This window comes from Carlito syrichta, unplaced genomic scaffold (assembly GCF_000164805.1).
Source record: "Carlito syrichta isolate Samal-C Ts95f unplaced genomic scaffold, Tarsius_syrichta-2.0.1 Scaffold312747, whole genome shotgun sequence".
Lineage (NCBI taxonomy): Eukaryota > Metazoa > Chordata > Mammalia > Primates > Tarsiidae > Carlito > Carlito syrichta.
Genome location: NW_007256843.1, coordinates 320,224 through 336,828, shown reverse-complemented (window position 1 = coordinate 336,828; position 16,605 = coordinate 320,224). Strand labels below are relative to the sequence as shown.

General features: G+C 36.4%; 1 protein-coding gene across 1 annotated transcript in view; it reads left to right on the top strand.

The window, feature by feature from the left end:
- FCHSD2 (FCH and double SH3 domains 2) overlaps window positions 1–16,605 on the top strand; it is a 180,237-nt gene that overhangs the window by 129,252 nt on the left and 34,380 nt on the right. Inside the window, exon 9 of the mRNA XM_008070054.2 lies at window positions 3,892–3,996. Coding sequence (XP_008068245.1) covers window positions 3,892–3,996 — 105 coding nt within the window. The remainder of the gene's footprint in view (window positions 1–3,891; window positions 3,997–16,605) is intronic.

Below are 16,605 nucleotides of genomic sequence, written 5' to 3'. Positions count from 1 at the left end.
CAAAAAAAAAAAAAAAAAAGAGTTATCTCATTTTCTTAAGGTCCATAACACTAATATTATCTGTGAATTACATCTCTTATATGCATAATCCCAGGGATAGTTTATATATCCTCGGGTGCATTCTGTCTATTACAAGTATAAAACAAGAAAATAGTACCCATTATCATCCATCATCAGTGTCATAAGAGGATAATCAATGCATTAATGAAAAAAAATAAGTAATGAGTTTGGATGTCAGGAAAAAGTATATGTCATTTTATTTGTAGATAATATGATATTGTGCCCCCCAAAATCTAAGAGCCCCAACTGTCAATAAGAGTTTAGTAGGGTGAATAGATACAAAACTAAATTTTTTAAAGTCTTTAATTTTCCTATTAACTAGCTATAGTAAATCACAAATGCAGTTGGGAAAAAATTATTCACTACAGCAATAAAATACTGATGAATAAACCAGTTAAATTGTATGACCTGTAAGAAGAAAGACTTTTTTAACCAAAGAATATAAAAGAGACATGTTTAATTGGAGAGATGGAAAATATGTAGATTTTTACTGCTTGTAATTTTAATACAGTCCCAGTGAAACTTACAAGATATCTTTAAGGAACTTGACAATTGGGTTCTAAGCTGTATATGGAATTTTTTAAATGCACAAGAATAACCAAGAGCAATAACGAGACTTACATGCCTTACCACATACTGAAACATGCAATAATGACCATAGTAATTAAAACTGTGAGCCAGTTGTAGTGGCTCATGTCTGTAATTCAAGCACTTTGGGAGACTGAAGTGAGAGGATTGCTTGAATCCAGGAGTTCAAGACCATCCTGGGCAACATAGCAAAACCTCATCTCTACCAAAAAAAAAATCAAAAAATTAGCCGAGAACAGTGACATGTGCCTGTAGTCCCAATACTTGGGAGACTGAGACAAAAGGACTGCCTGAGCCCAGGAGGTCAAGGCTGCAGTGAGCCATGATTGTGTTACTGCACTCTAACCTGAGCAACAGCGTAAGACCCCAACTCAAAAAAAGGAAAGAAAAAGAATTGTTATGACACAAAAGTGAAATACATTTTAAAAAATGATGTGTGTATATATAGGAATTTTCTTAAGGGCTTTATTTAGATACTGATTCAAACCAACCAATCATTAAAGGGCATTTATTTTATTTTATTTTATTTTTTTTTGAGTAGGAGTCTCACTCTTTCGCCAAGGCTAGAGTGTAGTGACACGCTCATGGCTACCGCAGCCTCAACCTGCTGGGCTCAGGCAACCCTTCTCCTCAGCCTTTCAAGTCGTTGGAACCATAGGCGTGCACTGCCTTGCCCGGTTTATTTTTTGATTTATTGTAGAGACAAGGTCTTACCAAGTTGCCCGGGCTGGTCTCGAACCCCTGAGCTTAGGTAATCTTCTCGCTTCAGCCTACCAAAGTGCTGGGATTACAGACTTGAGCTACCACGCCCGGCCATGAAAGGGCATTTTTGAGGCAGGCAGAGAAATTTAATGATGAACAGCACGTTAGAGGCTATCAAAAAATTATCCTTAGATCTGATAATGGTATTGTGGTTATATTTTTTAAATTTTACATTTAGAGACTTTTATCAAAGCATGTAGGAGTGAAATAATATCATATCTATAATTTGCTTTAAAATGCTTTAGCAAAGAAAGAAAAGGACAGGTGATGCAAATATGGAAAAATTTGACAAATTTTGAATCTCAGTAATAATATATGGGAGATTGTTGTACTGGTCTCTCTACCTTTGAGTATATTTTAATTTCTTCATAATAAAAATATATTAATGGGATTTCAAATCTTTGGGGAAAGGATTGAATAAATGGTGTTAAAGCAATTTTCTGTGTATTTAGGAAAAAATATAAAGCTAAATTCTTCCTTTTCACTATATACAAAATAAATTTCAGAAGAAATAAAGAACTAAGGACTAAACACAAGATTATTAAAAACTGGAAAAATGCATAATATTTTTGTATATTACATATGCTTTCTTAAGCAAGACACAAAGCTCAGGAGCTAAAAGGAGAAAAAACTGGTAAATATGACCACATAAAAACTAAAAATTTATGTATAACAAAAGGGCATAAAAAGAGAGAGGGGATAGAATGGGAGGAAGTGTTTGTAACATAACAGAAAAAGGACTAATAACTAGAAAGAAATATACTTAAATAATAAAAAAACTAAAAAGTAGAAATAGATAAGAGGATATGAACTGCCCATTTACAGAAGTAGAAATACAAGCCAGTTGCAGTGTGGCTCACGTCTGTAATCCAGCACTTTGAGAGATGAAGGCAAGAGCGTGTCTGAGCCCAGGGGTTCAAGACCTTATGTCTACAGTAAATCAAAACATTAGCTGGGCATGATGGCATGTGCCTGTAGTTCCAGGTACTTGGAAGGCTGAGGCGAAAGGATCGCCTGAACCCAGCAGGTAAGGCAGCAATAGCCACGAGCATGCCACTGCACTCCAGCCTAGATGACAGAGTAAGACCCCAACTTAAAAAAAAAAGAAAAAAGGAAGTAGAAATACACATGGCCAACAACATAAATCATTTTTTTAAAATCTCATATTGGCATAATTTTAAAGATTGGCAATATCCAGTGTTGGTAAGGTATAGGGAAATATGCTGCTACATACTATATGTAAAAGACTAAGTACAATTAGGATTGGGGACAATTTGGCAATGTCTATTAAAATTAAAACATAATTTTCACCTAACATTTTTATCTTAAATATTTCCATATTTGTTTAAAGAATAGTTGACTAGATTATTGATACTGTACTATTATTGAGAAGTTTGAAAATTCGAATAGCAATAGAGTAAGCGTGAACAAAATATGGTGCAGTTAAAGTATTGAATCTATGGATTAAATAAAGACAAAGAGGTCAGTTTATTTTTAAACATGAAATAATGTCTTAGATACCTTCAGGGAATTATATATTTCACTTTATTATTTTTAAGCAAGATTTTCTGTTGGTGCAAGTATCTATGGAAATAGAGAAGAAACTGGAAAAATACACATAAATTGATGGGATGATAATTATATTGGGGTGGAGAGCACATGGTAGATTTTGTCAATATAATGGAGACTTTTTTGCATTTTGTATTAGTTTTCTATAAATATATTTATGTAATTTTTAAAATTAAAGTTATGCATGTCAAAACTTGTGTGATGCAAATAAGGTCTGTAGATTATGCCAATGTAAATTTCTTGGTTTTTATACTCTACTATAGTTATATAAGTTGTATTGTTAGGATAAGTTAGGTGAAGGTACTCTCTATACTAGTTTCACAACTAGCAAGTCCTTAACTATTTCAAAAAATTTTTAAGTTCATTAAATAAATAAGTAAATGAAATAAATATATATATTTTAATGTACCAGATATATTTGAACACTATTTACAACAAACTCCCATTAAGATGCGGTCTATATCTTGAAAATCATGTGTTTTAAAAGACATTTTGAAGAAAAAAAATAGAAATTTAGTGTTCAGTTCTTGTCCAAAAGGAAAATTAAAAATTGGCCTTGAGTATATCATATCCTAGTTACTTTGTTCATAAATGTAGCTGTCTGAAAAAAAAAAAATCTGTAAATGAGAAGGACTATAGATCAGAAGAAATGGTTATGTTATTATTATTATTTTTATTGTGGTAGTTTGCTTATCTCCCAGGAGATGCATGGGCAGTAAAATTAATACAACACATGCCTAGTATAACTAGCCTCATCCACTGGGAGGTAGATACCTGCATGAAATAAATATTTTAAAAAGGAATTATGACTACTAGTTACTAAAGCCTTTTGAATTATCTAAACACTCTAGTTTCTTAAAGAAGCGAAACAAAAAGAAAAAGTCACCATTATTTTCCTGTTTTCTTTAACAGGTTCTAAATGATCTGGAATGTCATGGAGTTGCTGTGTCAGAACAAAGCCGAGCAGAGCTGGAACAGAAAATAGATGAAACTAGAGAAAATATCCGTAAAGCAGAGGTAAGGTGGCAGCTTATAGTAGCATTTTGCCCAGCTGTAATGACAGTATCACAGCTATAATATGCACCTTTAAAACTGAGTCTCTACACACGTTGAGTGTGTAGAGACTCATCATTGTGTCCACATTAGTTTATTTATTTTGTACCTACTTTGTAAAAGGAAGTACATATAACAAGAAATACTGAACATGCTGTGAAGAGTTTATAATCATGAAACATTGCATAACAAAAGAAGTCACAATGAAAGTACTAATTTTAAAGTTTTCACAAAGTATACGTCAGTCAAGTTAATGGTAGGAAAATTGATACACGTGTAAGTTCAGAAAATCTCTCATACATGGCAAGTTCCCTGGATCCAGTGACATGAGCTGGTCTTCTAAGGATAGGGAAGTTTGGGTTAAGCAGACAAGGTTTGAAAATACTTGTGAATTTTTATCTTTTTTGGAGTCATGGGACCTTTTGGGGTTTCTATGAAAGCTATGAAACATTCTGTCCAGAGTTCATATACCTGAAGCTAACACTCTCTGCCCTAGAGGGGAAGGGGTTAAGATGAGAAACAACAAAATATTAGCAAAGGAAGAAGACACAAGATATAGTTCACTAGTTGGATATGATTGGGGGAGTTTTGTAAGGAAGTGTTGTAGAAAATAAGTAAATTATTGTGACTAGGGCCAGTTCATGGAGGACCTGTGCAAGTGTGTTTATCTACTCAGTTACAACATGGTGAAGGAATATGGAAGTAGAGATTTCTAAAAGACAGAGACCCTTAAGAAGTTATGTTCTTTTTAGGAAGGCATAGAAAGTACCAGAGATAACAGATGATAAAACATAAGTGCCAAGGAGTGGTCCATTCAGGTAATACTTAAGGAACCCAGAAGACTCAGAAATTACCATAGGAGGAGTTGTCAGGGCAAGTAACACAGAAAAGAGTTGGCAGATGAGTAATATTGATTGTTCAGAGAAAAAGGGATAGCATTGATTTATGCCATGCAGCCTCAAGAGGCAGAACTTCAACCAAAAGATGAGGGTAGGAAGGAGGCTGATGTGAATTTGGTGTTGGGAAATAAATACTCTCTAACAGTCAGAGCTTCCCAACAGCAGAGTAAGCACCCCGGGACATATGCAGCACAAGTGTTGAGAAGACTGGGTTAGCATCTGTCAGGGACTCATACAGGGGACTCTTGCATTGGTTGAGGGTTAATCTAAACTAATAATTTTCAAACATCCCTTCAGATTGCTAGAGGCTTTAAGGAAGTGCTTCAGTGGTTGTGGGGTGAGGGGAAAGGCAGCATCAACAAGTATAGGGAATATGTGTATGTTTTTGGCACAGCCCCATGGAAGTTGTTTGAATCAGCACAGGCTTGCCATCTGCCTGATCTAGAAGAACTCCAGTACTCTGCCTCCACTTAATTCCTGGCAGTTTGATCCGCAGTAAGGAGGGCAGGGTGTACAGTGAATAGCCATTTTCCTCTCTGAATTCAGGGTCATGGCTAACCCACTGTCCTAGGGCTCTGGCCAAGTACGGTTGGCAAGCCCTTGCCTACTTTGAGAAACACTGGCCCGTGGTAGAAGAGCTTTTCCTGTTGTTTCTCCACACTCCAGATGAAGCCAGTTTCAGAGCCTTGGTGGAACAGGAGTGATTATTTTGAGACAAACCTCAGAAGTTTTCTGAGGGCTGTTTCATTTATTTTCCATTTCTTATATTTTCCATTTTCAGACTCCATCTATCGTGTCACTGTCTGGTACCCTAACTCCACCAAACCCTACCCTCTAACCCCAGTAGTAGGTATGAAGCACACAGTCTTCATTTAGGCCAAATGACTGGTTATTTCTATAATGTGCTAAACTAGACTATGTTTGTTTAAAACTAAAAGTATGAAGTGAAATTCTCACAACACAATGTCTCACCTCTCCTATGTAAGTCTGCATTCTCAAAGATAGTTTTCTTATTAAAAACATGTAATGTAGTATGCTAAAATATATAATGTAGTATGATAAAACTGTGATTCCAGATTATCTCAAGTTTGAATATCTGTAAAATTGAATTAATACTACTGTAATCTTAAAACGATGTCTCACTTGGTCTTCACTTACCAGACACAAAAAAATAGCCCAGCTAAAATTAGCTGGCAAATATGAGGGCATATTTATTGGGGTAGTACTTATAAGGATTGTCATAATAAAATTTTTGGATAGACTGGAGCACAAGAGTCTTCAAAGGAATTGACAATAATGATTTCTGTATATACCATTTCCCTTTCTTCTGCCTGTATGTCATTTGTATTGGATTTTCTCTTCCCACTCAATAGTTATTTACTTTATTTATTATAAGTACCTATACAAAAAGGAGAAAGCTGGTTAAAATTCTATTGTAGCCTTTGTGTTTGCTTCTTAACTCTTACTAACATGAATTATGGCCTAACCCTTGGCTAATCTACATTATCTAGTTTTTTCTATATTATGTTTTCATTCTGTGTTGCTAATAATCTTTTTTGACACTCAGTAATAGGTTAAAGAACTTTTTCAGTCAGAAGAAACTAAAAATAGGCTGGGTGTGGTGACCAGATGCTTTGGGAGACCAGAACAGGAAGATCACTTGAGGCCAGAAGATTGAGACCATTCTGGGCAACATAGTGGGAGCCCCATACCTACAAATAAAAAATTAGCCAGGCATGATGGTACATGCTTGTAATTCTAGCTACTCAGGAGGTTGAGGCAAGAGGATCGCTTGATCCCAGGAATTTGCAGTAACAGTGAGCCTTGATTATGCTACTGCACTTCAACTTAGGCAACAGAGTGAGACCCTGTTTATTTGGGTTTTTTTAAAGGCAAATAAATTAAAAATATAAATACCCTATGCTTTTCCAAAGTATAGGGGTTAATAGTGATTAATTAATTCTTGAATAGTTCATTAGGGGGAAGATTTACTAATTGATTAATTCAACACCTTAATAAGTACCTGCTGTGTGCCAGATACTGATGAAAATACTAGGCATACAGTGAAAAACAAGCTATTATTAAATTGTTATCTCTATGATTGTTATGAGAATATATGTACTAGCTATGGCACTGTTTATAGCGTCTGACCAATTCAAGAATTGAAATGAGGCAACAACTGCTTAAATAAACTTTAATAGCAATGTTCTTAACCTTTAACTTCGTTTTTGAATTTTTTGAAATGCTTTTTGTCATACACAAACACATTAATTATCTGACACACATCTATTTTAAAAGTAGCTTGCCTCAGAGTGTTACAGCATTCAGATGTTAAATGTAATCCCTGTGATAACTACAAAGAAAATGGCTTTAGGAAAAAAAATAGGCCATTGCTTTACTAGACTCTGGTGTGGCCTTTCTCCAAGATAATAGCTATATTTTAAGATCAGAATCAAATGTACATTTGACAGCAAAAGTTCAATATATGTAGTATCAAGTGAATTAACAAAAGGGAAAAATCAAATTATTGTTTTTATTTTTTGTAAATGTATTTGAGTGAAGGTCTTACTCTGGCTGGAGTGGCATGATCATGGCTCATTGCAGCTTCAACTTCTTAGTCTCAGGTGAGCCTTCTGTCTCAGCCTTTTAAGTTGCTGGGACTACAGGTGTGTGCCACCACACCCAGCTAATTATTTGATTTTTTGTAGAGACGGGATCTCACCATGTTGTCTAGGCTGATCTCAAACTGATAGGCTCAAGCAATCCTCCTGCCTTTGCCTCCCAAAGTACTGTGATTACAGGTGTGAGCCACTGCACCCTGTCCTATAAAAACATTTTTTATAGATACCGTTTTCTCTTTGTTGTTGTTGTTTTGTTTTGTTTTTTGGAGTTGGAGTCTCACTCCTTCGCTCAGGCTGGAGTACAGTGGCACGCACACTCACGGCCACCCCAGCGTCGACCTGCTGGACTCCAGTGATCCTTCCACCTCAGCCTTCCAAGTAGCCGAAACTACAGACTCGCGCTACCTTGCCCCGCTGTTTGGTTTTTTTAAAAATTTTATTGTAGAGACAAGGTCTCACCAAGTTGCCTGAGCTGGTCTCAAACCCACGGGTTCAGGCAATCTACTCACCTCGGCTTCCCAAAGTGCCAGGATTACAGGCTGAGCCACCAAGCCCGGCTGCCATTTTCTCTTAAATGACCATCTCACAGGGTGCTGTTGTACACCAGTAGTTCAGAATTACTATGAAACTCTTGTATCTCAATGACTCAAAAATTCCAAACCTCTTGCCATAGTGGGATAAGAGAGGCCCAGAAATTTGTTACATAAAATGTGATGCTTCATTATTGCAAAGTCAATGAAATAACAAAGGTGAGCCTACTATAAAAACAAAATTTCTAATGACATTGTATCCAAATTTATATTACCACAGGGCCTGTTATTGTGAGGCTTCACTGTATTCATGCTGTTAACAGACCTCTTGACTAATAACTTTTTTCATTTTTTATTGTGAAAATGTTCAAGCATACATAAAAGATGAAGAATAAACATGTATTTTCTAACATCTAGATTCAGTTATTATATTTTGAAATACTGGCTTTATGTGTTTATTAGATTGACTCATTATTTCTGTTCTATATTATGAAAATTAGATCCTAAGGCCTGATTAGATGCAGGTTAGTATTTTAGGCAGGAATAGTTTAGAAGTGATGCTATATTTTTCACCACATGAAGAATTATAAAGTTGTCCAGCAATTAATGATACTAAGAGTGGTCATTTAAGGCAGTTTTTCATGGTAAAGTTTCTTTTTTTTTTTTTTAAGTTGGAGTCTCACTCTGTGTCGCCCAGGCTGGAGTGCAGTTGCACACTCAGAACCAGCACAGCCTCAACCTGTTGGGCTCAGCTGGAACTACAGGCATGCATCACCATGCCCAGCTAATTTTTTGATTTGTTGTAGAGACAAGGGCTCGCCATGTTGCCCAGGCTGGTCTCGAACCCCTGGACTCAGGCAATCCTCTCACCTCCACCTCCCAAAGTGCTTGGACTACAGGTGAGCCACTGCGCTCAGCTAGGGTTCTTTTTCCCCATTGCAGTTAGCAAGTACTAGTCACCTCCAGTGGTTGCAAATGGGTATTTTTGTATTTTAAGTATTATTATGACCTAATAATTTTTTTGAATCAGTTTGTCAAGATTTACTATATATACAAAAAATGTAACAAATTTCAAGTGTTCAGTTTGATGAGCTTTGACAAATGCATATCCCTAAATCATCATTACCACCACAATCAAGATATAAAAAATTGACTGGGCATGGTAGCTAACACCTGTAATCCCAGCACTTTTGGAGATGGAAGTGAAAGAATTTCCTGATCCCAGGAATTCGAGACCAACCTGGGCAACATGATGAGATCCTGTCTCCAATAAATTTTTAAAATAGCTGTCTTGGTAGTGCCATGCCTGTAGTTCTAGCTACTTGGAAGGCTGAGGCAGAAGCATTGCCTGAGCCCAACATATTGAGGCTGCAGTAGCCTGGGCAACAAAGTGAGACTCTGACTCAAAAAAAAAAAAAAAAGATATAAAATATTTGTCACCCTAGAAATTTCCCTTGTGACCCATCATCAATTGATCTGCTTTCCATCATATAGATTAGCTTTGCTTATTGTATAATTTTTTAAAGTGAAATAATAGATATGTACTCTTATATCTGACTTCTTTCATTCAATATAAATGTTTCTGAGATATAGCTGTATATTCATTTATCTATTTACCTGTTGATAAATATTTGAATTGTTTCTAGTTTTTTACTCTTATGAATAAAGCTTACATGCACATTAGTGTACAAATCTTTGTGTGAGATTATGTTTTGGTTTCCCTAGAAGTGGGATTGATAGATCATATTTTATGTTTGTGTTTAACTTTATAAGAAATTGCCAGTGTTTTCCAAAGTGCCTGTACTGCCTGGAATATATGAGTATTCCAGTTCCTTCATCAACATTAAATACTGTCAGTCTTTTTAAATGTGGCCATTTGAGTGGATTATGGTGTCTCATCTTGGTTTTGATTTGTATTTGACTGCTGATTAATGACATTGACTAATGATACTGAATATCTTTTTATATACTTATTGGCCATTCATATATCCTCTTTAGTAAAGTATTTGTTAATATATTTTGTCTTTTTAAATTTTGAGTTTGTTATGATAGTTCTAATAGTTCTTTATATTTTCTAGATGCTGGTCATTTTCAGGTATATATAGTGAATATTTTTTCTAGTCTTTTTATTTTCTAGATTGGAAGCCTTTAATTTTGATAAGGACTAATTTATCAATTTTGTCTTTTATGATGAGTGCTTTTTATGTTCTAAGAAATTTTTGCCTGCACCTAGATTGTGATATATTCTCTTATGTTTTCTACTATAAGTGTTATAGTCTTAGGTTTTCTGTTTGGACTATGGTCCTAAACATTTTTTAGTTAAATTTTTGAGGTCTGATGTGAGTTAAGAGTAGCTTTTTTTTCCCCAATCAGATAGCCAGTTGTTCCACAACCATCTTTTGAAGACTATCCTTTCCCCATTACCTTGCATTAAAAACAACCTAACCCTTATTTGTACTCCACATTTTTAAAATAAAATAAAATAATTATTTAAAAAACAAACAAGAAAACCAACAGGTCATATGTATGTGAATCTCCTATGGGATGTATTCAGTTTTATTGATCTATATATCTGTACTTATGCCAGTATCACAGTCTTAATAATATTATAATAATTCTTGAAATAAAGTAGTTTAATTCCTCTACCACTATTCTTGTTTCAGAATTGTTTGAACTATTCTCATTGCCATCAGATTATCAATTCCTATAGGAAATACTGTGGGAATTTTTACTGGGATCACATTGAATCTATAATTTGAGGAGAATTGACTTCTAGCAATATTGGATCTTTCAATTTATGAACAGAACATATCAATTTATTTAAGCATTCTTAATATTTTCTTTTCAGTTTTTTATTAATACAAAATAATTGCTCAAATTTATGGAGTATATGTGATATTTTGATACATGCATACTATGTGTAATGATCAAATTTGAATAATTAGGATATCCATCACCTCAAACATTTATCATTTCTTTGTACTGAGAACATTTTAAATCTTCTCTTCTAGCTATTTTGAAATATACAATAAACTATTGTCAACTGTTGTCACTCTACTGTGCTGTTGAACACAAGAACTTCTTTCTCCTAACTGTATACTTGTACCTATTAGCCAGCCTCTCTTCATCACTCCCCTATTCATTCCAGCCTCTGGTAAACATCATTCTACTCTCCATCTCCATGAGATCAACTTTTTTAGCTCTCACATGTGAGTGAGAACATATTTGTCTTTCTGTGCCTGGCTTATTTAGCTTAATATAATGACCTCCAGTTACATCCATGTTACTGCAAATGACAAGCTTTCATTTTTTTTTAAGCCAAATAGTATCCATTGTGCATATATATTCACATGGAATTTATATCTTTATCTAGTCATCTGTTGATGGACACTTAGGTTGGTTCCATATCTTGGCTATTGTGAATGATGCTGCAATAAACATGGAATGCAGGCATGCCTTTGATATACTGATTTCCTTTCCTTTGGATGAATACCCAGTAGGGGGATTGCTGGATCATATGGTTAATTCTGTTTTTAGTTTTTTGGGAAATCTCCATTTTCCATAATGGCTGCATTAATTTATATTCCCAATAACAGTGTATAAGAATTTCCTTTAGCCTGTATCCTCACCAGCATTGGTTATTTTTTGTCTTTTTAACAATAGCCACTCTAACTGGAATATATTCAGTTCTGTTGATCTATATATCTGTACTTATGCCAGTATCACATTCTTACTGGGGTTTTGATTCATATTTCCTGATGATTAGTGATGTTGATCATTTTTTCATATACCTATTGGCCATATATATACCTTTTTTTGATAAATATCTAGTCAGATCCTTTGCCTACATTTTAATGATATTATTTAGTATTTTACTGTTGAGTTGTTTGAGTTCTTTGTATATTCTGGATGTTAGTTACTTGTCAGAATAATAGTTTGCAAATATTTTTCCTATTCTACAGGTTGTCTTATCACTCTGTTGATTATTTCCTTTGCTGTGCAAAGATTTTTAATTTAATGTAGTACTGTTTGTCTATTTTTGTATTTGTTGCCTGTGCCTTCAAAGTCTTAGCTATAAAATCTGCTTTGACCAGTGTCCTGGAGTTTTTTTTTTTCTAGTAGTTATATAGCTTGGGGTCCTGTGTTTAAGTCTTTAATCTGCTTAGAGTTTGTGTGTGTGTGTGTGTGTGTGTGTGTGTGTGTGTGTGTGTGTGTGTGTGTGTGTGTGTGTTATAGTTTCTTACTTCTACGTGTGGATGTTCAGTTTTCCTAGCACCATTTATTAGAGAGTACTCTTTTCCCAATATAACTTCTTGGCATCTTTGTCAAAAATAGGTTACCGGTAAATACCTGGACTTACTTCTGGGTATGTGTCTCTTTTTATATGAATACCATGCTGTTTTGGTACTAGAGCTTTGTAATGTATTTTGAAGTCAGATAGTGTGATGCCTCCAGCTTTGTTCCTTTTGCTCAAGATTTCTTTGGCTATTTGGGGTCTTTTGTGATTCCATACAAATTTTAAGATTTTTGTTTCTATTTCTGTGAAGAATGTCATTGGTATTTTGATAAGGATTGCATTGAATCTGTAGATTACTTTGGGTAGTATGATCATTTTAACAGTACTAATTCTTCCAATTGATGAGCATGAAGCTTTCCATTTTTTTGTGTGTCCTCCTCAATTTATTTCATCAATGTTTTGTAATTTTCCTTGTAGAGGCCTTTCACTTCCTTGATTAAATTTATTCCTAGGAATTTTATATATTTTTTGTAGCTATTGCAAATGGGGTTGCGGTTCTCGTTTTCCTTTTCAGCTAATTTGTTACTGGTGTACTGAGAATTTACTGATATTATATGTTAATTTTGTATCCTGCAACTATACTGAATTTGTTCATTATTTCTAAGTGTTTTTTGGTGGAGTCTTTAGGTTTTTCTGTATATATATAGTCATGCTGTCTTCATAGAGGGACAATTCGACTTTCTTTTTTACTGTTTGGATGCCTTGTTTTTTCTCTTGTCTGATAGCTCTGGCTAAGACTCCAATTACTATGTTGAATAAGAGTGGTAAAAGTAGGCAGCTTTGTCTTGTTCTAGTTCTTTTTTAAAGTAATTATTTTTTTAATTTTAGATTCGGGGGTACACATGCATGTTTGTTACATGGATATGTTGTGCAGTGGTGAGGATTGAGTCTCAGGTGACCCATTCCCTTCATTTTCAGTCTGAGTCTGTCTTTAAAGGTGAAGTAAGTTTCTGGTAGGCAGCATATAGCTGGGTCTTGTTTTGTTATTGTTGTTTTTTTAATTCATTCAGCCAGTCTGTATATTTCAATTGGGGAATTTATATTCAAGGTTGTTATTGATAGGTGAGAACATAACTTTGTAATTTGGTTGTTTTCTGATCTTATTGTATATTCATTGTGACTTTCTTCCTCTTTTATAATTTATCTTTACAATTTGGTGGGGGATTTTAGCAATAAAGTTTGACTTTTTTTCTTTTTCTCATTTGTGTTTCTCTTCTACCAGTGAGTTTTATTCTTCCATGTGTTTTTGTGATGATAGATACTATCCTTTCACTTTCCAGTGTAAGGCTTCTGTAAGCATTTCTTATAGGGCCAGTCTAGTGGTGATGACTTCCCTCAGATTTTGCTTCTCTGCGAAAGACTTTATTTCTTCTTCATTTTTGAAAGATAACTGCTATGGATAGTATTCTTGACTGACAGCTTAGTTATTGTTTGTTTGTTTTTTCTTTCAGCACTTTGAGTATATCATAGCATTTCTGCCTCTAAGGTTTCTGCTGAGAAATACACTGTTAGTTAAAACTATCGTTTTAATGTTTTGACTATAATGTGCCTTGGAGAAGGGCATTTTTAGATTGATCTTGAATCTCTTTGGGGATCTTTGAGCTTCCTGTATCTGGATGTCTATATCTTTTGCAAGACATGGGCTTTTTCAGCTATTATTTTGTTAAGTAGGTATTTTATGCCTTTGCCCATCTCTTCTCCTTCTGTAACTCCTGAAATCTGAATATTTGGTTGTTTGTGGTGTCCCATATATCATATAGACTTTCTTTCGTTCATTCTTTCTTTCTTTGCCTGACTGTGTTATTTCAAAAGATCTGTCTTCAGGTTTAGAAATTCATTCTTCCGCTTGATGTAGTTTATCGTGGAAGCTCTCAACTGTATTTTCCTAATTTTATTTATTTAATTCATAAGTTCCAAGATTTCTGTTCAGTTCTTTTTTATGATAGCTGTTTGTTAAACTTCTCATGATCATGAATTGTTTTCCTGATTTTTTTTTTTTTTGAGTTGGAGTCTCACTCCATCTCCCAGGCTATAGTGCAGTGGCACACTCACAGCCACCCCAGCGTTGGCCTGCTGGGCTTAGGCAATCCTTCCACCTTAACCTTCTAAGTACCCGGAACTACAGGTGCATGCTACCACACCTGACTAACGTTTTATTTATTGTAGAGACAAGGTCTCGCCAAGCTGCCCAGGCTGATCTCAAAGTCACAGGCTCAGGCAGTCCACTTACTTCAGCCTCCCAAAGTGCTGGGATTACAGGCTGATCCACTGAGCCCGGCCATTTTCCTGATTTTTAAATATTTTTTGTGTTTTATTTTATCTCTGTATTATGATTTTGAATTCTTTTTCAAGTATTTTATAGATTTCTTTTTTCCTTTGTGATCTGTTACTGCAGAATTATTGTGTTCCTCTGAATGTGCCATGCTTCCTTGTTTTTTATTTTTATTTTTTGTACCCTTGCATTGATATATATGCATCTGGTATAACTGTTGCCTCTTATAATTTTATGGATTGAATTTTGTAGGGAAAGACTTTTTACTGTAGATGTGTCTATAATGTTGGTTGGATAGGGTGCTTTGGCTGTGATTCGGGCAGATGCTATAGTAAAGTTTTTGTTTTGGGGGGGTGGCTGTAATCAGCGTTAGTAATGTCTGTGAGTTCCTAGTGGCTAAGGCTATAGTTGTTAATGGAGACTATTGAGGCTTTTCTGAGAATGAGGACACTAAGTGGACTGAGTATGCCAGTCCTCAGGCCACTGGGTGGCATTCACAAGTGCCAACAATAGCAGATCCAGGAAGCTGGTTGTCAGCCCTCCAGGTGGCATGCTTGGGTGTCATCAGTGGGCAGGCAGGTAAGTCTTCAGGCCCCTGGGATGAGTGCATGGCACTGGTCATGGCAGTAGTGGCAGTGGACTCTCAGGCTCTGAGCAGTATGCACAGGTGGCAGCAGTGGGAGGCTGCTGGCTAGGCAGCCAATCTCAAGACCCACAGATGGTGTGCACAAGCAGGGAAGACCTATCCTTTGGCTCCTGAATAACACACATGGTTGGAGAGGGCAAGCTGATCCCCAGGCCACCAGACAGTCCAGGTAAGCACTAGCAGTAGCAGTGAAAGGCAGGGCCTGTCCTCAGGTCCCTGGAAAGCATGTACTGGTGCCAGTGGTGGCAGGTGGAAGAGGGCTTGTCCTCAGTATGGGGATGCTAGCAGGCCAGGCAGCTAGATAGATCCCCAGGCCTCCAAGCAATGCACATGGACACTGGACGCAGCAGCAGTGGGCATGGTGGACCTGTCCTCAGACCCCTCCTCAATGGTTTGTTTGGGTACCAGAGCTGGCAGCTGGAGCTGATCAATTTTCAGGTCCCTGAATGACATGCTCAGGCACTGGCAGTGGCAGCCACAGCTGGCAGGTAGAGCCTGTCTATTTTCTTTCATTATTTTTTTGTAAGTTTTGGCATAGTGGTTTTAAAGATGTTTTGTAAAATTCAGTTTCTAACTCTTTTATTTTTATACTATTATAATTGTATTTTTTAATTTCATTTTACAATTGTTCATAGCTAGTATTGATACGGATTTTTATCTGATCAGCCTCGCCTCTGAGAGTGTCAGTTCAGTGGGTGGGCAAGACAGCCCAAAGAGTGTCAGCTCAGTGGGCTAGTAGGCCTAGCCCCAGGAGTGTTGGCTCTAATGGGCTGGCAAGCCAAGCCCTGAGAGTGTTGTTGATTTGGTGGACTGGCAAGCCAGCTCCCAGAAATGTATCTGCTTCAGAGTCTCACCTTCTGCCAGCAGTTCTCCTGGTTGAGCTGGCTCAGTCCATTGGCAAGCCAGTCTCAGGGGTGCATGGCTCTTTGGCTCCGACAATCTGCAGCTCTTCGGGTCTGGGTTCTTGTCCCCTGCGCAGGTTTAATGAGGAACACTGATGGATGGAAGTTGAGAATGCAAGATTTATGGACACGATAGAAAAGCTCCCAGACCAGGAGCGGGCCCAAAGAGGTTGCAGATTTGAAACAGAAACCTGATGCTTACATAGCCCTAAGACAGAGCTGATTGGCTTGCACTAACTGTGAGCTGATTGGCCAGTCCCAGGGGCCTGCAGGAAGTGTTGCTACTTTGTTACCGTTACCTGGAAGGACACACACATACACAGACACACACACACACACACACACACACACACACATCTGCCTAGCTTTACGCTAGCTACTCTCAGTATGTCATAATAAAATTGAT